Genomic DNA, 23,637 nt, shown 5'->3' on the forward strand with positions numbered 1-23,637 from the left:
GAACAGATCATTGACAAAGCCTTGGGTGAGATGTTAAGTTACAGTTGCATAAAAAAATAGAAAGGGTGTGTAATGTGTACATAAACAGAAGGTTATTTGTGTATGTTGGTAGTGTGGACAGTAGGGGGCAGTGGGATACACTGGGGAAATCTCCAAACCCCACCCCGACAGAGAGCGAGTGGTAGGGAGGAGAAAGAGGGAGAGAAAAAGCGAGAGTGCGCTAGAGGGGTGGGGAGAGCAGACTAGGGGAAAGGCTAGCTGCTGTGCTCTGGTCAAGTCCCAACTGAAGACGAGCAAGCCCAGGCCTGGACCTTGGACCAGTGCCACCTCACACATGGATCAGCATGTGCTGGAACAGTGTTGCATCACAGGCCTTCCGATCATTTTGCTCACTACTCTTGCGTGACTACAGCTGGTGTTCAAACTTTAGGGGAGGGAGGGTGGTCAGCTCATAAGCTAGCCAAGCTTAAAGTCCAGTCCAAAAATACATATGGTTGAAATATATTGCTTTGGGATGACTTCCACAGAAACATTGAATAATTGAGTATGTGAAATATTCCCTGCTATATTGAGTCCAACAAACTTTGGGTCAACTCCGTAAACCCAGCTAAGACCTCTGCAATGCCTGCTCTAAATTTAGCTGGGATGTACATTTCCTTACTGCCCCAGATCTTAAAAAACAGATTTTTCCACTGGGTCCCACCAAGAAAAAAAGCCAGCTAGTTCTGTCAACAAAACAGGGCAGAGGGATTACTCAGAACAGGGATCCACACAGAGAGAGCAGTGCCTGGTTTCAGACTAGAATCTACTATTCCCTGAGCATACCTGGAACTCCTGGGATTCTATGGAAGTTTGTTTAAACCAACACACAAAGCAGAGGTGATAAACTCCAGAAACCAATGTGGGGATGATCCCATTATTGCTGGTTTATGCTGCTGGCAGTTATTGACATGTGGAGCTACACACAAAAGCATTGGTTTAATATGGCATGCGGTATAGTAATATAGCCCCAACTAGCACATACCGAACAAGGATCCGCTTCAGAAGTTGCTGGTCTCCCTCAGTGTAGCCTGGCCAGTCCTTCTGAATGTCCTTAAACAAAGAGTCCTTCAATGTGAAGGTGTTGTCTCTCCCATTTAGGTTAGCCACCTAGAGACAAGCGACAGCAATCAGTGTATTACAATAATGCCATGATGCAGTATTTCTGGAAGAATGTATTTCCTAAGCCTGTTCAAGAAATATACCATTATTAAATACCCTGCACCACTGACAGTGACTGACTTGTTTTCAGTGGGCTTCAGGGCCAGCTAGGACTTACCTGTAACTACAGGCTAAGCCCTGGCTCTAAGTGTCTTGAAGGCTTGGGTCATGTGACTAATTTATCAGTTGTGGGACAGAGCTCAGAAGGGCCCTCGGTTTGCCAAGGTCCAGCATACCCAACCTTATGAGCATGGGTGTTATAAGATGGGTGGCACCGGCCTGAAATATGATTGACCCCATGTGAATTGGGGAGAGGGGGCACTAAGGGTGGCCAGAGCGCTGTCAATCTGGCTCAGATTAGAGAGAAAATACAGTGCGTTTGTTCTGGCAGTTTAGTGGGCTGGCTTTGGGACCAATGTTCCCTCTATTTCCAGCACCAAGCAAATTTCAGGTCTGCTGAGCACAAACTTGGATGTTTTGAAAAGTCAGTGCAACTTCCAGTGTGGGTTCGTTGTGAGCACAGAGGCTGTACCTGCTTTAAATTAAAACTAACTAGGGTTGTCCCAACTAAAATTAATCTTGGTCAACCAAGAGTTGTCTGTTCTTTCGACCAATCAATTGGTTGAAATGTTCAAACGTGTATTTTTCCATATATAGACATCGTATGTGTTTTATTCAAATTAACTATATGCACTGAGCTTGTATGATGTTTTAAGCGAACTGTTCAATTAAATAATTAAGACACAAAAATGACTAGATTTAGTCTGACCGCACTGACGAGCAACCGTTGTATCTCTTCCCTGCTGCAGCGACCACCACAGAACATCAACAGTGTGTATCGTGCTGCTGAAGCTGCATCATAATTACAGCCATTTCTGACTGAGAAGTTGTTACAGAAATCCCTAATTTGTTTAGGAAAAACAATGCTCTCTTTACGTGATGTATGCAGATGACCAATAGGGCCTGACCTATAGCATATCATAATCACATAAATAAATCGATTATAACAAACTCTGAACACATAACAGCAAAATTAATGCATAGGACTTGACAAATAAACCTGAAACGGAGGAATGTTTACTGGTTGCTCAGGAGGTAAAGGGGAAGTCAGATGTGTGGAAAACAATTGACTTGTGGAAAATACTGATCAAGAAAAAGGAGCAAGTGCTGCATCCATATTAGGTGTGTCAAACAGGTGCTGTTAGATTACAATACAACTTTTGAGCGATTGGAACAATGTAAAAAAATAAATAAAAATAAAGCGTACCAGAGAGGCTGTTAATTACAGCAAATACTAAAAACAGTCATTCATTTGTGAATGTAATTTCTGAAATGGAACAGTTTAGGCCTATTTAATATTCAATGGTCACTTTGCTTTTTTAATTAAAAAGAACAAATGCTTTGATTGCATTTCATATCATGAATGACTGTGTTGTTATGCGGTGTTATGACGAACTAAAAATGAATGATTGATACAGTAGCCTATAAAAGTATTGAAATATAGACCTAACTAAGTTACGGTATTAAGAATTAACAGGATGCGCTCTTAGGCCTACAGCTTGATGGTGGTTATACAAGGCTGGGGGCTCCCAAGCGGCGCAGTGGTCTAAGGCACTGCATCTCAGTGCAATACCTGGTTCGAATCCAGGCTGCATCACAGCCGGCCGTGATTGGGAGTCCCATAGGGTGGCGCACAATTGGCCAAGCGCCGTCCGGGTTTGGCTGAGGTAGGCAGTCATTGTAAATAAGAATTTGTTCTAAACCGACTTGCCTAGTTTAAAAATATATATATATTTAAGGCTGCTATGCTAAGCCTATTAATGATCATGAAATTAATTATCATTAGCAATAACAATAAGGAGATCAAGGTTATAATTATTATGAACAGTGTAAACACAAATTTAATTATAAATATTACCAGAGAGGCTGGTCTAACGGAAAAAAAGTGTGAAGCCTTTATTACAGCATAGCAAAGATTAAAAACAGACTCATTTGTGGTTGCCTGAGGCTTGGTGCTCACAGAGCCAGTAGGCTATTAAACACACAAACAAGCAACAGAAGCAGGATCTGTCTTATTTTAGTAGATAAGGATGATTTATAAAGCCAGGCACATTTAACAGTTAGGCTATTGATTAAAGAGCTAATTAAGTTGGGGTTTCCTCTCTCCTCACTTTTCTTAGACAATTAAGGCAAGGGCTGTTGTCTCATCTCAATAACTCCGCTGCCTCCTCCGGTGCATTGTTCTCAATATAAAATATGCTGGATACCTTTGCTATTATGCACATAGCAACATGGTCTAGGAAAAGGCGCCAATTCAACAGCGCACCGACGTGTTTCAGAATCGCTATCCAACGCGGGAGAAAACATGTTATTTGTTGCACCATTGTTCTTACATATAACCATATAAAACTCAGTAAAATAGAAACGTCCCTTTTTCAGGACCCTGTCTATCAAAGAATTAGTACAAATCCAAATAACTTCACAGATCTTCATTGTAAAGGGTTTAAACACCGTTTCCCATGCTTGTTCAATGACCCATAAACAATTAACATGCACCTGTGGAACGGTCGTTAAGACACTAACAGCTTACAGACAGACAGTAGGCAATTAAGGTCACAGTTATGAAAACTTAGGACACTTAAGAGGCCTTTCTACTGACACTGAAGAACACAAAACAAAAGATGCCCAGAGTCCCTGCTCATCTGTGTGAATGTGCCTTAGGCATGCTGCAAGGAGGCATGAGGACTGCAGATGTGGCCAGGGCAATAAATTGCGAGACGCCTAAGACAGCACTACAGGGAGACAGGACGGACAGCTGATCGTCCTCACAGTGGCAGACCACGTGTAACAACACCTGCACAGGATCGGTACATCTGAACATCAAACCTGTGGGACAGGTACAGGATGGCAACAACTGCCCGAGTTACACCAGGAACGCACAATCCCTCCATCAGTGCTCAGACTGTCCGCAATAGGCTGAGAGAGGCTAGACTGAGGGCTTGTAGGCCTGTTGTAAGGTAGGTCCTCACCAGACATCATCGGCAACAACGTTGCCTAACCCACCGTCGCTGGACCAGACAGGACTGGCATAAAGTGCTCTTCACTGACGAGTCACGGTTTTGTCTCACCAGGGGTGATGGTCGGATTGCCGTTTAAGACATCCTCCTCCTTCATGTCGTACCCTCCTGCAGGCTCATCCTGACATGACCCTCCAGCATGACAATGCCACCAGCCATACTGCTCGTTCTGTGCGTGATTTCCTGCAAGACAGGAATGTCAGTGTTCTGCCATGGCCAGAGAAGAGCCCAGATCTCAATCCCATTGAGCACATCTGGGACCTGCTGGTTCGGAGGGTGAGGTCTAGGGCCATTCCCCCCAGAAATGTCCAGGAACTTGCAGGTGCCTTGGTGGAAGAGTGGGGTAACATCTCATAGCAAGAACTGGCAAATCTGGTGCAGTCCATGAGGAGGAGATGCACTGCAGTACTTAATGCAGCTGGTGGCCACACCAGATACTGACCGATACTTTTAATTTTGACCCCCCCCCTTTGTTCACGGACACATTATTCCATTTGTTAGTCACGTCTGTGGACTTTGTCAGTTTATGTCTCAGTTGTTGAATCTTGTTATGTTCATACAAATAGCAGGTGACAGTGAGAGGACGTTTATTTTTAGCTGAGTTTACTATTTCAGTAGCATGTCTTAGAGTGATGGACTGTGCCATCCCCACAGCCTCCACAATGGATCAGTCCACTCAGACAGGTGCCAATCAGACAGGTCTCTTGTACACAATGATCACCATTTTTTTTGCAACTTGCTCGACTAAAGAAATCTCGGTCGACCAACAGCCTATCGACCAAACCGGGTCAGCCCTAATTTTAACAGTGGCCAAGTAGACGACTGTGTCTTTGATAATGTAGGCCTACCAGAGTGGCCTACCATAAAAAACAATGCAGAAAATCCATCCCACAACATTTTAACATGGAAGTTGCTGTTCTATCCTTCAGCCTACATTATCAGCCAATGTGTAGTGTTCAATGAAGGCCTACATTCAATGAGACTTTTGAAAAAACATGCAGGGTTTGACATGAACCTGTCTATCCACTTGTCCTTCAGACAAGGTGGTGACTGAAAATGTTGTATTGTGTTTGATGCAAGAAACCACAATCAAATAAAATGCATTAATCACATACCATCATCACTATAGAGTATATGACAAATGTACGCTACTCTGCGTATTGGCTACTTAGTTTATTCAAGCCTGTCTAGAAATACAACAATACCCCTTTAATAAGACATAAAAAAGCTCTTGACTCGCTTTTCAAAGAAGTCTAGGAATGTACACGTTTTGTGATCTTGTAGGAAGCAACCACCATTGTGACCAGAAATGAGCTATAACTGGAATAATAACTCATCAACTAGCAAAAAATACGAACATATGGCTACATGGAGCCTTAGTTTTAATCTCAAAACAAGTGCATCTATTCCTGACCGCTTGTGCCTGTCAATGCAATAGAATCCAACTCCGACACACTCTGCAAAATCTCCTGCATTGTTAGTTTTGCATTAAGGTTGGATGATATTTGGGTAGAACACTATGTATGATATGTTACTCCAGAGATCGCAATATCATCGTTTTACTACGTTAACAGGGACAAGTGAAGTTCAATCTCATGCTTCTCTGCTCGGGCTGGAATTTCTTCTGTGCGGCAGAATGGAGGGCTCTGCACGCAGGAACATTGTTTAGGAACATGCGGATGCCTTGGAGCAGGTGCGAAGGCTGTTGGATTGTCTGGCTGGCTTTAGGACCATGGAGAGTGCAGCTGCATTGACTGAAAACTTTATAGTGCGAGGTTGAAGATGGATAGCTAACTGCTGTTTGACTTGACAGGAAACTAAACAATTGTTTTTAATCCCAGCGCTCAGCTAGTGTGAAGCACCTAATTGCTGTGTGGCATGCGTCTGTCCTAAAATGTTATGCATCCCTTATCGACTGAGTTGAATGAAGCTACAGCAGCCAAGTTGATAATGTCTGGAATAATTTTTGCTGTTCTCGAAATCACATTTTAAAGCTGAAATCCCTAGTTGCTACATCCATTTTCTTTTAAAGTATAAATAAATTACAGATACACCGCTTGATTCTTGATGAATATGAGCTTAGTTCAACTGTCGTATCCCATCAGAACCCAAAATATACGATTATTTTACGACAATGTTTATAAACAATGTAAATGCAAAAACACTGTATAGCCTCAAAACACGGTTAAAACTATCATTTTGATTTCATGAAAGGTAATTCCTTGCATCCATAGCGCTATCTATGAATTTGAATGGTTACATTTCTTCAGGCCCATCAATCAGATTTTTAGCAAACCTAAGCCCATTTTTTATTGTTTCAATTGCGGTGACTAGCTGTAAAACTGTATAGAAATGCAGCTTTCACAACATTTCTTGGAGAGGGGAAGAAACCACTGAACTAACTTGAATATTTTCCCTATGTTAATTTTCAAAATGAATTTATTTTAATAAATTAGGGCAGATACAAATTAACACAATGCATCAATTTTCAAAGCTATTTGTGATACCCCAAGAACCCATGACTGGTTTTTGGTCCCCCCCATTAAAAAAATGTCTAGAAAGCCCCTGCCTATGAGTCTGACTGACTTGACTAACCTGTTGCAGGAGGCTGTCAAGAGAGTCTTTGTCGAAGGGCAAGAGGCCGTCCTTCTGCAGGCGCAGGATGAGCTCCGGCTTCCTATAGGGCTTGAGGGCCAGCAGGTGGGTGAGGCGCTCCCTCAGGGGCCTCTGCTGCGCCGTGCTCTTCTTCCCCGTGCTGCTGGAGATTATGACAGGCCGCGACGTCCGCCGTGACGGAGCGATGTCAGACAGGCCAGGCGCTGGTTTCCGGATCTGCACCTTCTTACCTGAGAAAAGCAACATTGTTGTGTGTAAGAAAGGTTGAGCCTTTGTAACATATAACCATGAGAGGTTGGGTTTGTTATGAGAAGTTCTAGGGTTATCTGAAGTTCTCTTCAACAGAGAAAAGAAAACACTCCTATTAGGGTGAACTTTATGATAGAACCTACGTTGTCTAGAAAGTTACCACAGTACAATCAGTTGAACAAGCTGCTTCCTGGCAAAACAGCCACATGAATCAGACATCTGTGAACCTGTGATGGTGTTTGTGGTGACTGGGCAGTTAGTTGGTTCGTTTGAGTCAGAGACGTAACTGTGTGAAGCTCTGAGCACCTAACCATCCGGCCAGCCCATTGGGCCCCAAACAGGGATCCATGAGCATGCAATTATCCCTACGCTGTGAGCTCAGCCATTTTCACCAGAATTAAGGTCATATGGAGATAGTCACACTCTAAGGCACAGCTTGGGACTCAAAATAAATTAAACCACACCGTTTCTGACTTCCTCTCCAACAAGTCAATTACAGCGTATTCTAGAAGCTTAAAAAAAAATGCATAACAGAGATTATGGTGTTTCGGTTCTAGGTACACTTCTACTTCGTTTCTGTTCAGACTACTATGGTCTTTACTGAAGTGCAGCAGAAACAGTTTCAGTATGCAGCTCTCCTGAGACTAGTAAAAAGCCCACAGTCTGATGTTCACTTGAAGCAGCCATGCATGTCTCTGTGTGTGCACGTGTGTTTTCAGTGTGGAAATACAATCTCTAGACTGGAGGCAGCTAGGATAGGAGGCTAAAACTGCCACTGGACAGGGCATCACTAGGAGGACGAAGAGCTGCTTGACTGATGCGGAAATAACACCATATTGAATTATAGCCTAGCTGATGAGCCTGCCACTGCTCTGGCTCACTGTCGCGGGACCCAAACACGCCCTAATATGAGACGGCTCACCATCAGCATTCACCCTGGATTTGAACCGACATGAGGGAAAGTGTCACAAAACAAAAACAGGAATGTAAAACCTCTTTCTAATACAGTATGCATACAGTATACATACATCCTAGACAGGGCTACAGGCCTTTTAAATTAGTAGCCTGTGTTCTGTTTGACTGAGGGCCTTACCACAGCTGAGTGTAAAGCGTAATGTCGAAGGGCCTTACCCACGTATCTCCCCCCAGGCTTGATGACGATCGCACCCCTGCTGCGGGTCTCCTCCTCTGCCTGAGCCATGCTTTGCCTGGCCTTCTGATAGGAGTCGTCTGTGGCACACACAGTGATCTTGTCCTGGATCCCACCCAGGCAGTCCAGCTGAATGCTCCCTTCACTGGGACAACAGAGGAGAGGGTTACACAGAAACAAAGACCTAGAGGTCAATTCACTCCCACGCTTGGGGAGATTCTCTTAGCTTCCCTACAAAAACCAAATGGCATTAGCTTACAGTTTGAGGAACATGTAACAGAAACTAAATCAGTGCTTTTATTGCAACAATTTTTTATTTTTTTTATGTAACAATTTAGTCTTTCTTTATGCTGCCCAACGCACCTTGCTGTGCTAATATTCATGACATACCACTGCCTTGAGTGCACCATCATTTGATTGTCTATTCAACTGTGGATTCCCACATTATCAAACCAATGTTGCATCAAATCCTATTCTTTCCTGGTTTTCCCTGCCTTTGATTCCTCCTCACGTTGATGACGGTTTGGCAGGGGATATAACGGAATTGGCAGCCCTCAGTGGCTCTGCCCCGGGTTTATAGCGGAATTAGAGGCTCATGAGGATCCAGGTCGATGTGTGAACTCCAGCCGACCCAGTCTCTCATTAGAAATAGTTGAGGACATGGGTGTTAAAAAACTAGACAGTCAGAGCCAGGATTCAGTTCCTCTCCTTCCACCTCAATACGCAGACATCTGGCCCAATTCAATTAATTTGCTCAACATTTGTCTTTGATCAGACTGGGAGGCAAATAGGACAGAAAGCACACATGAGAGCAGATGGCACTCACTCTGCACCAAAGCCTGTGATCAGGAAGTTCTCCTCCAAACATTTATCAGAACTCTCCTAATCCAGTTCATCTCTTGACCATGTTAACAAACTCCTCCGTATGCAAACAAACAGTCACTCAATTTAGCCTGTCCAAATATATTTTTTCAAACCTACTGATAGAGTGGAGTCATGGTAGCTTCATTCCAAAACAGAATTCATTTGAAATAAACTGTGTTTGCATGCATCAATGCTTATTATGCATGTATATGAGTGATGAATGTCTCATATGTCAAAGAGGATGAGGCCAGTGCCTCTGTGCTCACTCACCTGGTGATGTACTGCTGAATGCAGTCGAAACTTCCCTGTGGGTTGTCTCTACCAACATTGGACAAGTAGAAAGTAAACGTCCGCAGCTCATTTGGATTTTCCGACCGTGGTATTGAAATTTTCTGTGGACGGAGGAGAAAATTATAAATCAACGGCCGGAATTCTTCACGAGAGTGCATTTAAATTAACAATATAGGAAAGGTCATCCATAATCTGTTCCATCCAATACATCCAGCAGCTGATGTCACAGATTTAGAGAACAAATCTAAGTCTTGTTTGCTGAACGTCTCACTCAACCCAACTGTGTCAGTAGGGAGTTTGGGCCACCGAAATCCCGAACAGCTTAAATGCTCCTTGGGATAGATTCTACAAGTGTTTGGAACTATTTTGGAAGGATGCAACACCATTCTGCCACAATAAATACCATCATTTGGTGTTTTGTTTATGGTGGAAAACGCTGTTTCTGGCACCGCACCAGAATTGTTCAATTGGGTTGAGATCTGATGGCCGACACACACACACACCCTTTGAGAGCCCTCTTTCAAAGACACAGAGATCTCTTCTTTTAGCCATGGTAGCCCAAATAATGGGCAACTGAGAATTTTTATACATGAAGCATGATGGGATGTTAATTAACTCAGGAACCACATCTGTGTGGAAGCGCCTGCTTTCAATATACTCAGTATCCCTCAAATACTCAAGTGTTTCCTTTATTTTGGCAGTTACCTGTATGTGTACTGTAAAAACAAATGTACAGTATAGGTAGGTGTCTATCAGGCTTGCATGGTGGCGATGTGGGAGGATGATGAGTAACAGGGTGAGGCTTGAGGCTAAAAGATGGGAATGCATAGCTGAGCTAGGCTAGTCTACAAGTCCCCACTGATCTGTGACATTCTGCTTGTTTAACTGGTAATGTAAGTAAATGTAACAAGCAGTAAATCGTTACACATAGGTATTTCTGAAGTAGTCAAGCCTGCTTAGCCATAATTGCTCTACTACTCCCATGTTACAGGTGTAGCTTCTAGGCAAACTTGGGAATGAGTGAAATTACCACCTAGACTACTGCCCAGCGCGGAGGCCTCTTAATCACAGGGTTCGTAGCTGGCCCACACATCAAATAATTAGCCAAACACTGGGCTGCTTTTAAGAGACCCATGTGATGCAGATGTTGGGTTTTCTTGTAAAACGGATCCCGATTCCAGTATCACTATAGACAGGTGATGGTTGAGCTGTCAGAGTTCCGTTTTCAGTGAAACACCCTGTAATCTTCTTCAAACAACAGTGAGTAGGTTAAACTGGTAGTGAGAGTTTGGAGAAATTAAGACCGATTTTAAAGCCATATGCCTCTCTCTCCTACAATGGAAAACAAATTCTAGAATTTGGGCCTGGACTCCCATGAGGATTTTAGTTTTTTAAACCTACGTCTGCTGGGGTAGAGGGTAGTTGGCTATGTGAGCAAGTCTGACTTGTCTAACAGGAGTGGAGCTCCAGGCTTGAGAGAAGAACAGAGTGTTGGCTGGGGTAGAGCGAGGCATGGCAGGGGAGAGGGTGGTGTTGTTGGGAGTTCTGGCAGGCTTGCTGAGCAGGATGACCCCTGGCTTGGTCTGTTGGCTTCCTGCAGTGTTGGAGAGCTGTGACCCACTGCTCCTCTAACACACTGGGGCTGATATACTCAAAGACCGCTATCTCGGTCTCTCTCCCTCTCTCGCTAGGAGCCCAACTCGGTTTACCCAAGGTCCTAACACGTGTGGAGCCTGCAGGTGGCCAACTATAAATAAACACTGGGCTCTCGGTTATGTGAGACGCTCAGCCTCAGCTCCAGTACAAACCTGCCTTTTATGCTCCACATGAAGAGATCTAGCCTTTCACAGTGTGGAGTTATCAACCCATTGCTTTGTGTGTTTATAAGAAACTCTGAAAGGGATTAGACACATTATTGTAATGTCCAATTGAGGTAGCCTGGATATTGCAATAATCTTACTTCGCAAGAAGAAAACAAACAGGACAATGATCATGCTTCCTCCTTCAAACGTTCAGCTGAATATGATCGATTCACCAGTTCCTGATCATGCTTCCTCATTGAAACGTTCCACTGAATATGATCAATTCACCACCTCCTGATCATGCTTCCTCGTTCAAACGTTCCACTGAATATGATCAATTCACCACCTCCTGATCATGCTTCCTCATTCAAACATTCCGCTGAATATGATCGATTCACCACTTCTTGATCATGCTTCCTCATTCAAACATTCTGCTGAATATCATCAATTCACCACTTCCTGATAACTGAGGTGACTGCAGATGTGCACACCAGACATCCCTCTCATCAGTAAGACTATGTCAATCTCACACACACACACACACACACACAATTTACAAGGGTAGTGAGTGTATATGTATAACCTGCGATGATTAAGAGGCAGTGGGACTCACTGGAAGGCAAAGGAGGGGTGAGTCAGTCTGACACAGTACAGGATTACAGAGTCGGGCCCCAGCTGTGAATGTGGGCTGATTGAGGCTCCGCGCAACAGATGCCCTGAACCCACTGCAGGCAGGCCGGGGCCAACCAACCAACAGTAATGCTGCAGCAATGGGCTACTAGTTGAGCCTTCTGGCAGTTATCTATGGACACTGGAACTTCACATAGACGTTACAGTCAGGTGGTGAATTACTACCCTCTCAAAAATACTTTATCAACATGAAAACCAGCGAGCCTCAAACCCACACTACAACCAGACAGGTCGGAAGCTGCCTTCTCTCAGAGGAAATGCCAAGCCAAAAGGATGCATTTTATTACCAAAACCTGCACTCAAATGAGAAACAGGGAGCATGGAGAGGGGTAGTCCATCCTCAACAAAAAGCTGAATGAACAGCACACTCCAGCGCACCCTCTCCATCAGACAGACACGGTCACCCACCCTACCCCCTCTTCCATCTGAAAAGCAAATGGATTTTAACAGCTATTTCCAACCCCCTTTTCTCTCTGCCTCCAGCTCCCCTCATCTTTTGCACAGTCCTGCAAACAAAGCCTCTTTTCAGGCCAGGGGCACTGGAGAGGACTGGCCCTTCACAGCAGCTCCTCCTTAGCGCTGTAATTAATGAAACAGCTGAGGGAGAGGCCGTGCAAAGCAGGGGGCATTCATCGTTGACACAAGCCTGTCCTCCTCGCCAAATACAGCCAGACATACAGCCTGAGGAACACTGACACACTGTCGTCCACCCACACACGATGTTTACCATCCTTGGCCTGTTTACCTTTCCTGACTATTCTATGAGCTGGTTCTATTATGCCACCTTGACCCTGGAAGTGACTGAATGAAAGCTCTGCCAATATGAATGAATGTAAATGCTATGGTCACACTGAGCAGCCAACACATCATTTAGCAGCAAACCCCCTCACTCCCCCGCTCTCATTAGCATTCCGGTGAACTAATAGAACAGGTTCCTATCCGGCCCAGCCATGATTCAGCCATTAAACACATGCATAATTCAGCACTTCAAACACCCAGTAAAAACACCATATTTTCTAACCATCTGATCTCTCAAGTTGATGGGAGCAATTACTGATACCTCCCGCTCCCACTAGAAGCATGAATTGGGGGGGGGGGGGGGGGACAGGTATCTGATGAAGATTTAAACTACCATATGAAAACGCAGACACTTTAAACACCCTCCAGCTTTATCAAATATTAGACTGAGGGTTTCAAGTTTTAATGTCATGTGTACAAGTACAGTGAAATGCCTTTATTGCAAGCGCTAAACCCAACAATGCAGAAATCAATATTAATGTAGTACTAAAAATAACATACGGTAGAACAAAAACACAAAAAGAAGAAAACAGGGAATAAGCTATATATAGGGTCAGTTCCAATACCATATTTACAAATGGTTCATTAAAAACAAAAACATGGTCGTGCATTGCTTCAAATGAGAGAAAAGACTGTTCAAGACGTTTAAAGCACAATCCAATGGCACTGAAACCTCTCACTTTGTAACCACGTTAGACACTGGATTGCATGTGACCCAACTACCTTCTGTACACAGTACTGTTCAGACCGCTCCAGTTTATGTTCTGATGTCTGAAATGAAAACAAATCTAATCTACACCGCCAACACTTCAGTGTAAATGTCACTAACAAACTGACTCACATTAGTGAGGGCTTGTTTGATGGAGAGATGTTGGACAAGCAGCGTTAAATGTCTGGAATGCATACAGTGCTGCTCATACTGAGAAAGACAATGCTCGCCTTGAAGAAAATATATTTTTTCTACGGGCTAATTTGTACAGGCTGATGCTGTCCATAGTAGAAGAGCATGTGATGGGACTTGTCTGGGTAGTGTGTCCAGGCAAGTTCCTTGTCTCTCAGACAGACGTTCTGTCCGTCTGTCCACCATGCGAGGGGAATATCTAGGCCTGCTAGTACAGCCGCTCTCGTCCAGCTCAGTGCAGATGTAATTGTAGCCACGCATGTCGCTGCCAAAATATGACAGGAAATCTAATCCTGCCAGCAGCTCGCAGACAACACAGCTCACTGCAGCTACAGAGGCCGTCTAGTCAGTACTTGGTTATACACACACAGAACACAGTCCCTGAGTTAATGCTTTACCGATAGAAAAATGTAGTATGTGGTGCAAACTCATATGCAGACAGTGATCACATAATTTTACTGCAAAATATAAAGAGTTGTTATTTATAACTGAAATGCACTTACCCCTTGGTTTCCAGTAAATCGGATCAGAGGTTGTGAAGACAGGTCCTGAGAGAGATAGAGGACAAATAAACAGTCACATTGAAAACTGATCCTACTGAACAAGTGGATTTAAAAAGGGTCAAACTTCATAGATCCTGCTTGGTGGGCAAAAAAGAGGACCGTTCAGTAAAGCCCATTCAGGAGACAGGCACATTAAACAGTATAAACACTGTGCATTACAATTGAAATCTAACCACATCCAAATGACCACCGAATTACTATGATGAATATTTAACTTGTCTAAACGTACAGAAACCAGATAAGTAATCTGGATAATCTGTCCTTTATGATGGGACTAATCTGTCAAGCAGCGTCCCCTTTCACACAGCAGTAACAGGTGAGGAAGTAGTTGTTTTCCCATATGCATACTACTCACAGTGGACCGCTGCTTGCATAGAACATTTAAAAAATTGTCCTGTTTGGATGAGGTAAAAGCCTTCTGTATTTCATATCAAGCACTCAGTTTACAGAGTTTTTTCTCGAAATTGACTCGCTGTGCTGCTCCAACTAGCCTCCCTAAAATGTCAAGGCCTTGCCATCACTCAACATATTAAAACAGTCTTTAGAGGGTGACAGGATAGAAATGCAAAGCAAGCAGCAGGCCATCCACGTCAATCAGCTGCGCTCCCTTCCCTGTTTTCATATTTCACCTACATAGGCACACAAAAAACTCACATACACAGGCATTTCCTGCAAAACAATCTGTACACAAAAAGAAGCATGCCAGTTGTGCTGCAGTAAAATAAATGTGTGGTGTCCTCATTTGTTTTTCCATCACTCAGACTATTCAGTGCACCGGTAAGCAGTTGGTACACTGCCAGCCAATCAGAATGGTGTTCCTGGTGCTGACAATTTTGTTGTTGATATTTTCCACTGTTAGCAGCCACCAGATGAGGCTCAGATAAATATGGTGAAGTTATGGGGGACAAACATGAAATAAATCTATACTCCATAGATGTTTGCAAAGTACTTGCATAAAATCAGATGAGCAATGAGCATAGGACTTGCCTGATCAATGTACTCAAGAGCACAGCCAATCATATTCATTTCATAATGACACAGGCAGACTATTCACACAACTGAGTTGTGTGTATAGCCATGTGAATTACCGCACAAAAAGCCTAACACACACAAAAAAAATAGTTGTGACCAAATATTTGTTCTAAGTAAAGTAACTTTGGTAAGTAACAACTTGTACATAAACTTTTATCCATAGCACTGCGGTTCTGGAACGCCATCAGTGTAGTCATCTACAAGCCTTACCGTGTCCGAATGTGTGGAAGAAAAATAAGATGGTTTAAGAACAGGCGCTGGCGTTGAACTCAAAACAAGTTACCCCTTTCACCTAAGGTAAACCTTTAAACCTATTGCACAATGGGGCACACTGCTAAAGAAGCCATGGTCTGCAGTACAGCAGACCACTGGGCACATCAGCATAGAGCTTACTCTATCAAGTCAAGCAGACAAAGCAATAAACACACCACTACTGAACAAACCATTGATTGCATGATAGGAGACTATACAGGAGCAGAACATGATTTACTTGAACAAATCAAAAGTTACTTGTCACATGCGCCGAATAAAACAGATGTAGTCCTTACCGTGAAATGCTTACTTACAAGCCCTTAACCAACAATGCCGTTAAGAAAATATTTACTAAATAAACTAAAGTTGAAAATAAAATACAAAGGCACACAAAACAATGAGGCTATACACAGAGGGTACCAAATCAATGTGCAGGAGTACAGGTTAGTCGAGGTAATGTCTACATGTAGGTAGGGGAAAATTGACTATGCATAGATAATAAACAGTGAGTAGCAGCAGTTTAAGGGGGGGGGGGGGGGGTCAAAGCAAATAGTCTGGGTAGCCATTTGATTAATTGTTCAGCAGTCTTGTGGCTTGGGGGTAGAAGCTGTTAAGGAGCCTTTTGGTCCTTGACTTGGCGCTCCAGTACCGCTTGCAGTGTGGTAGCAGAAAGAACAGTCTATGACTTGAGAGACAGGTGTCTTGGGACAATTTTTTGGGCTTTCCTCTGGCACCACCTAGTATATAGGCCCTGGATGGCAGGAAGCTTAGCCTGGGCTGTACGCACTACCCTCTGTAGCGCCTTACAGGATGCCAAGCAATTGCTGGCTAGTCTAGGAGACTAAGCACAACATGTTTTCCACTAATCATAGCCAAGCTTCAAGGAGGAACATGCCTGACAACTCTGACAAGCAATAGAGGAAGTCCCTCTGGTTTCCTTCCTCATTGACACTTCTGGAGATCACATGTGAACCAGGAAGAGAGGCTAGCCTGCCCGGAGCACAGAGGAGCCTTTGGAAAGAGTAGGGTGACGCTGCCATTGAGCAGATGGTGGCACTGCAGAACATTCAACGGCTGACACTGAGCCCACTCACACTGGCAGATGTGAACATGGCACGTTGTGAACAGGGTAGCCCCCTGGTCTGTGGACTTTCCCATTAACCAATGTAAAATACAGGTTGAAGTTCTATAAATTTATTTGCGGTCTGAAAGTGTATTCTAATCATGGATGACATTTTGACACACAAAGGTCATTTGTGTGTTCAACCACATCCGTATTATAGGGCAGATCCCGACCAGAGTTAAGTTCACATAATCGAAGGTAATTCCCTTTATGCACCTTTTTCTCCACGTGTATTCTGACCTTAAATTTAAGCATGAGATACACATGCTTTTCACTGGCTATTTGTTTTGGGTGGAGATCAAAGTATTTAAGGTATGGCGGAGGTGTCTACAGATGCAACGTATTCTGACCTTGACTTAATTCCCCTCATAATTCCACCACCTTTACGCACAATGAATAAGGTCGACCATCAGTTATACCAACATACATTATTAACTGTCACTTTAGTGGTAGTTTCCTTACATTTTGCATTATTCCATTACAATGTTAGTTTACCTTTCTTTCCTCTCAAGTTTGTGTGGTTGTGCTCAAATCAAAACATGTACAAGGAATACATTTCCTAAGTCTGAAACAGGCCCTATGTAAGTAAGGTGCTAACTGGCTGAACTCACTTTTTATGATGAATGCAATTGGGCATAAAGAACACAACGCACAATGTATCAAAACCAATTGTGACACGACGATTTGGAGTGGAATACGTGACGCAACATGAGAATTTCACAAGTAATTTCGAATCCCATAGTCATTGAAACATGCATGTCAAATTTCAAACCAACCGAATAGAGATCTTTTCCCAGTACAACCCTGGCCTTTACTGGCTAGTCTAAAACCCAGACCTAGGAACCTGAGCACTAGGTCTGGGGAGGATGTCAGATTCTCTAGGACATTTGGAAAGGGGAACAATTTTTATCCAGGGAGGGTCTTCTTCACAGACAACTCTACCAACAAACCATGAGTTCGGGTATGCAGGGCTTAAAATAAAGGCGGGAACTGTGCTCATGTTTAGCTAGGGTAACAAGCGAATACAGCAATAAAGTCAGAGGTGACACGCCTCTCATTTCCAACTGACGCCGGAACTTCTACAGACGTGTAAGCTGGAATATTGGTGCATTGCGGGAGGCAACCAGTCTGTAGAGAGACCATTTCCTGAGATCTAGTTTTACCCAGACCTGTGCTCAATCTGAACCAGCCAGCCATTCAATGGAGCCTGCACGTTCCGTCAACCCCACCACTGCAACGTAAAACAGAGTACCGAATTTAGCTCCCCATCCCCCCCACTGACATAGTGCAACACTCAGCCTGTTCATTTGAATGGGCTGCTGATATGTCACTATTCTCTGGGACTGGAGCCAAGAATGTTCCACAGAGCTAACCGTAGGACAGAGTGTGGCTCCTGAACGGGCCATGGATGTTCACAAAACTGGAGAACGGACAGCAGCTGGTGTCACGCAAATAAGAGAAACCTCAACGAGTCTCAGCCCAAGATTATTCTGGGGCGTACCTTGGCATGACGAAGATGAAGCTAGAACAGAGAGTTGGGGTAGGGCTGGGCGATAAATATAATTATTTAGACTCATTCAAATATATGCTTCTGCGCGATTCCAAATGCCTGTATCGCAAGAATCAAGTTTTTTTTATATATATATCACGCGGAGTGTTTATGACATGTTCTCATGTCTTTTTGGTCTTGTCTCCTTCGCTCCCTCTGTGCACCTTTCCATTTTCCCCAGTGATCTGTATATAATGTCTCCATATAATGTCTCCGCCCTAACAATGAGAGTTGTTTTCCCAAAGGCGGGAAGGCAGGCAGCAAGCTTATGTCTAAAATAAGCCCATAGAAACGCATTGGGCTTAATTTGGACACATTTTGGCGAGACACACACACCCACCAAGCCCGTCCCCATCATTTAAAACAAAGATGAGAGATCACTTCTTCCTCTCTGACAAGTGGTTTCAAGACGCTATTTGCGTTAGAGGTTTGGTCCAAAAGAATTGGTCGTATGGACACAGAAACAGACTTTATTTTACAGTAATAGAGCATAGAAAGGCTAACAATACTCTTTTTATGTCTCAACTGCTCAAGTTGCATGCAGACACTACCAAAACAGGATAATCAATTAACATTTAATTCTGGAAAATGAATGCACAGTTTTTCGCACAGCCACATCCCGCAAGCAGCATTTTAACTGTTTTACTGTCTAGTCTGTTTTATAAATGTGCAAAAAGCATAAAACACAATTATATAAAAGGAATTGGCAACTCGTTCCCATTCTGAGAAATAAGGTAGGCCACTTGATTTCAACATCTGAACAAAGTGGACAGGCTAGCATGCTGTTCAAAAAAAGTTGGAGACGGACAGAAGGGTGTGTACATAATAATTAAACTTCTGCCTTGTTAGCTAGCAAATAGATCCAAATTGGCTAAACATTAAATAAATAAATAAATAAATAAATATATATAAATATTAGCTGGCTACTTACTAGCACGTGCATTATGCATGGTTCTGGTCATTTAAACATTTTTTAAAGAGTTTGAAAGCCATATCAGTGATTACTATAAAAAAGGTTGAACTATTTTGATCAAATAATGAATTGTTAGTGGGTCTTGTGGTTGTGGAAGACTTACAGGCCCTTCAGAAAGTATTCATACCCCTTTCCTAATTCCATATTTTGTTGTGTTACAGCCTGAATTCAAAATTGATTAAATTTATGTTTTTCCTCACCCATCTACAAGCAATCACCAGAATTACAAAGTGAAAATATGTTCTTAGAAATATTATAAAATTGATTGTAAATGAAACACACAAATCTTATTTACTTTTTCACATCTGACTCTTTGGCAGCGATTACAACTGTGAGTCTTTCTGGGTAAATCTCTATGAACTTTGCACACCTGGATTGTACAATATTTGCACATTATTATTTTAAATTCTTCAAGTTCATTGTTGATCAATGCTAGACAGCCATTTTCAAGTCTTGCCATAAATGTTCATGCCGATTAAGTCAAAACTGTAACTAGACCACTCAGGAACATTCAATGTTGTCTTGCTAAACAACTCGTGTATATTTGGCCTTGTGTTTTAGGCTATTGTCCTGTTGAAAGGTGAATTTGTCTCGCAGTGTCTGTTGGAAAGCAGACCACCAGGTTTTCCCACAGAATTCTGCCTGTACTTAGCACTATTCCATTTCATTTTATCCTAAAGAACTCTATAGTCCTTGCAGATGACAAGCAAACTCATTACATGATGCAGCCACCACCATGCTTGTTGAATTTGCCCTAAACATGACACATTGTATTCAGGACAATAAGTTAATTTCTTTGCCACATTTGTTGCAGTTTTACTTTAGTGCCTTATTGCAAACAGAATGCATGTTTTAGAATATTTGTTTTCTGTACATGCTTCCTTCTCACTCTGTCAATTAGGATAGCATTATAGAGTAACTACAATGTTGATCCATCCTCAGTTCTCCTATTACAGCCATTAAACTAACTGTTTCAAAGTCACCATCGGCCTCACGGTGAAATCCCTAAGTGTTTTTCTTCCTCTCCAGCAACTGAGTTAGGAAGGATGCCTGTGTCTTTGGGTGTATTGATACACCATCCAAAGTGCAAAAAATATCACCATGCTGAAAGGGATATACAAATCTCAATTTTACCCATCTACCAATAGGTGCCCTTCTTTGCGTGGCATTGAAAAACCTCCCTGGAATTTGTTTGCAATTCACTGCTCGAATTATGGACCTTACGGGTAATTGTATATGTGGGGAACAGGGATGCGGTAGCTATTGAAAAATACAATTTTAAAACACTTGTTGCACAACCTGTGACGAACAAATGTTTACTTCTGAACTTATTTAGGCTTGCATAAAGGGGTTTAATACTTAATACTCTAGACAGCTTTTCATTTTTTATTCATGTAAAAAAATAAAAACATAATTCCACTGTGAGGCCATTGGGTTATTGTGTGGAGGCCATTGACAACATCTCAATTCAATCCGTTTTAAATTGAGGCTGTAACATAACATGTGGAAAACGTCAAGGGGTGTGAATATTTTCTGAAAGTATTGTACTGTATATTTAGCCTAGGTATAATTTCACAGGACCTGAATTAAGATTATTCCTGACTGAAAAGCAGTGCATTTTTACCTTTGATTGTACAACAAAGCATAGAGAATACAGATATCATAAATCCATTAATTTGAAGGAAAAAAATGTACATATGATTTTTAGGCTATAATCACCCAGCCCTAAATTGAGGGATGGTGATCCTACAACATTCAACTGTTGTTGGCAATTTAATGGGTGATTTGGACACTGGGAAGTTCTTGACGTGCAGATTAGTTGGCAAAGTGTCAGCTGATCTGCATGCAAAGAGATAAGGCAGATTACATGCACAGACCGTGCCAAAGTAAAAGGCACAGCACAATGTTTTCACCAGTGCTTTCCCCTTTTAAAGTTAGGCCTCTAGTTGGATTAGAGTCCTGCAATAGAATAGGGAGTTCTAATCCCCATCCACAGGACCTGCCGGTAACCAGACTATCCAAGGACTAAAATGTCACAGGGTCATTAGGAGACCTAGTCCTAAAACACTGCAGGTGGCAAATTTTCACTGTGCATTTTGTACCAAATCAACATGCCTGTAGATAATCTCAACAGTGCAGTGATGAGACTTCCCTCACCTCTCCGGTTCAAGTTTTAAATTGAATGTAGCATCAATGCTCACAAAAATCAATCATTGCGTCAAAGGAGTCCATATTGGCACAGATCTTTGAAATAAAAATGTATTGTTTTTAAACAGAAATCAAGTTATATAACTGCTAAATTTATTAAAACAGCTAAAATGATGATTGACTGCATAAGAGGCTGTCTCCACATGTAAATGTGTTTTAGAAATATCACAGTGGCGTAGCACCAAAGTTCCAATCATTGGGAAGATCTGTGTAACACTAAACACACTCAGGTAGTTTACAACAGCTGTCTGCAGAGGAATTGATCAAAAATTCCATAAATAAAAAGTTGCAACGTGAAGGTGAGAATTTCTATAAAGCTTCTACAATCATCTTAAATTGGAACTTGATGTAATCTACATATTCTTTAAATAACTTTGAGAAATCACCCAATAACACCAAAACACAACAGTTGGGAGTTCCAGTTGTAGGTAGGAGCGAGGGAAAACTATTCAGCATGTGACAAAGCACCAGCCAACTCAAACTTGAAATATCAGCGCATGCCAAATCAAATGACCATACAAATATGTGACATTAACTAAACCTGTGACACGAGTGTAAGAACAGACGCTGTTATGAGGATAACCCTGAACTTTCCAGGACTCCTCTATGAAGGGGCCAGTGGAACGAAGCAGCTCCCCACGTTGGCCCAGGGCCTGGGACATGGTGCTAAGATCCACCAACCGCTCATTTCCACACACAGTGATGGCACCGGATCAGCACTCAGCAGGACAGGACATCATCTGGGGCAGCTCCCAACGCTTGACTACTGGGAAATTCACAGCCCAATGACTAGACACATGAGACCTAGCAAGAATGCAGGTCAGCTCTGTACACAGTGATACCAGACCATCCAGTGTGACTAGCCCACGGGACTGAGGGCCACACCATCCATGACATTTTGGAGTCATATTTGGCTGTGGTTATGATCTCGCTAGCTAGTGCCCCATTTGTTCTGTTCAAACTGGGGAGTCAGCATTACATAAATATCCATGGCACCAGGGGCCTCAAATATAACCGCTGCGTACATTTTACACTAAATATCTGAGCAATTTTAGAAAAGACTGCGCACATACAAAAATAGATATATAAAATTGCTGCACGCCATATATACACATATTTCCCATTATAAATCAGACCCATCCTGGAATTGTGTGCGTGAACGAGCATTAAAACTCAGCCTGAAAAATGCCCTTATATGCTGTATACTTTGGAAGAATTGAAATTAGGCAAAGGATATTTTTTAAGGAAATACCAAGGAATAACTTGATTAAATATCTCTGGAGGTGTTGAGAGAATGTTTTAAACTTATACAGTGACATTTGCTGTATTTGACTGTTTCTGAAAGAACAATCTATTGCAAATTGTGATCATTTCAATTCACTAATGTTTTGCGTTTACTTTTTCTAAATATGCTGCACTGCCCACATTTTCTAGCATGTCTACTCAAAAAAAAAATGTAAAATTACAGTAGGCCTACTTAGTGGTTCATCTGTTAAATTCTACTGTATACTATAAACCGTGCTCCCTTTTGGATGCATAGCGCAAAATACTTGTTCAACACACACAAAAAGCTTAATTCTCTGAAATTTTGTGCACAAATTTGTTTACATCCATGTTAGTGAGCATTTCTCCTTTGCCAAGATAATCCATCCACCTGACAGGTGTGGAATATCAAGAAGCTGATTAAACAGCATGTTCATTGTACAGGTGCACCTTGTGCTGGGGACAATAAAAGGCCACTAAAATGTGAAGTTGTCGCAACAATGCCACAGATGCCTCAAGTTGAGGGAGTGTGCATTTGGCATGCTGACTGTAGGAATGTCCACCATAGCTGTTGCCAGAGAAGCTAATGTAAATTTCTCTACCATAAGCCGTCTCCAACGTCGTTTTAGAGTGGCAATACAGCCAACCGGCCTCACAACCGCAGACCACATGTAACCATGCCAGCCCAGAACCTCCACATCCGGCTTCTTCGCCTACGGGATCGTCTGAGACCAGCCACCTGGACAGCTGGTGAAACTGTGGGTTTGCACAACCCAAGAATTTCTGACCAAACTGTCAGAAACCAAGATAATCTGCATGCCCGTTGTCCTCACCGGGACCTGACTGTGGTTCGAAAATATTCACCTTCTATGGCCACTGGTACGCTGGAGAAGTGTGCTCTTCACAGATGAATCCTGGTTTCAACTGTACTGGGCAGATGGCAGACAGCGTGTATGACATCGTGCAGGCGAGCAGTTTTCTGATGTCAACGTTGTGAACAGAGTGCCCCATGGTGGCAGTGGGGTTATGGTATGGG

General features: G+C 42.7%; 1 protein-coding gene across 1 annotated transcript in view; it reads right to left on the minus strand.

Moving 5' to 3' along the window:
* Positions 1 to 23,637, minus strand: part of LOC139406534 (RNA polymerase II elongation factor ELL-like) — a 38,935-nt gene that overhangs the window by 7,945 nt on the left and 7,353 nt on the right. Inside the window, exons 2-6 of the mRNA XM_071149217.1 lie at positions 14,142 to 14,186; positions 9,427 to 9,548; positions 8,274 to 8,437; positions 6,873 to 7,123; positions 1,025 to 1,149 (exon numbers count right to left, since the gene is read on the minus strand). Coding sequence (XP_071005318.1) covers positions 1,025 to 1,149; positions 6,873 to 7,123; positions 8,274 to 8,437; positions 9,427 to 9,548; positions 14,142 to 14,186 — 707 coding nt within the window. The remainder of the gene's footprint in view (positions 1 to 1,024; positions 1,150 to 6,872; positions 7,124 to 8,273; positions 8,438 to 9,426; positions 9,549 to 14,141; positions 14,187 to 23,637) is intronic.

This window comes from Oncorhynchus clarkii, chromosome 4, assembly GCF_045791955.1.
Source record: "Oncorhynchus clarkii lewisi isolate Uvic-CL-2024 chromosome 4, UVic_Ocla_1.0, whole genome shotgun sequence".
Lineage (NCBI taxonomy): Eukaryota > Metazoa > Chordata > Actinopteri > Salmoniformes > Salmonidae > Oncorhynchus > Oncorhynchus clarkii.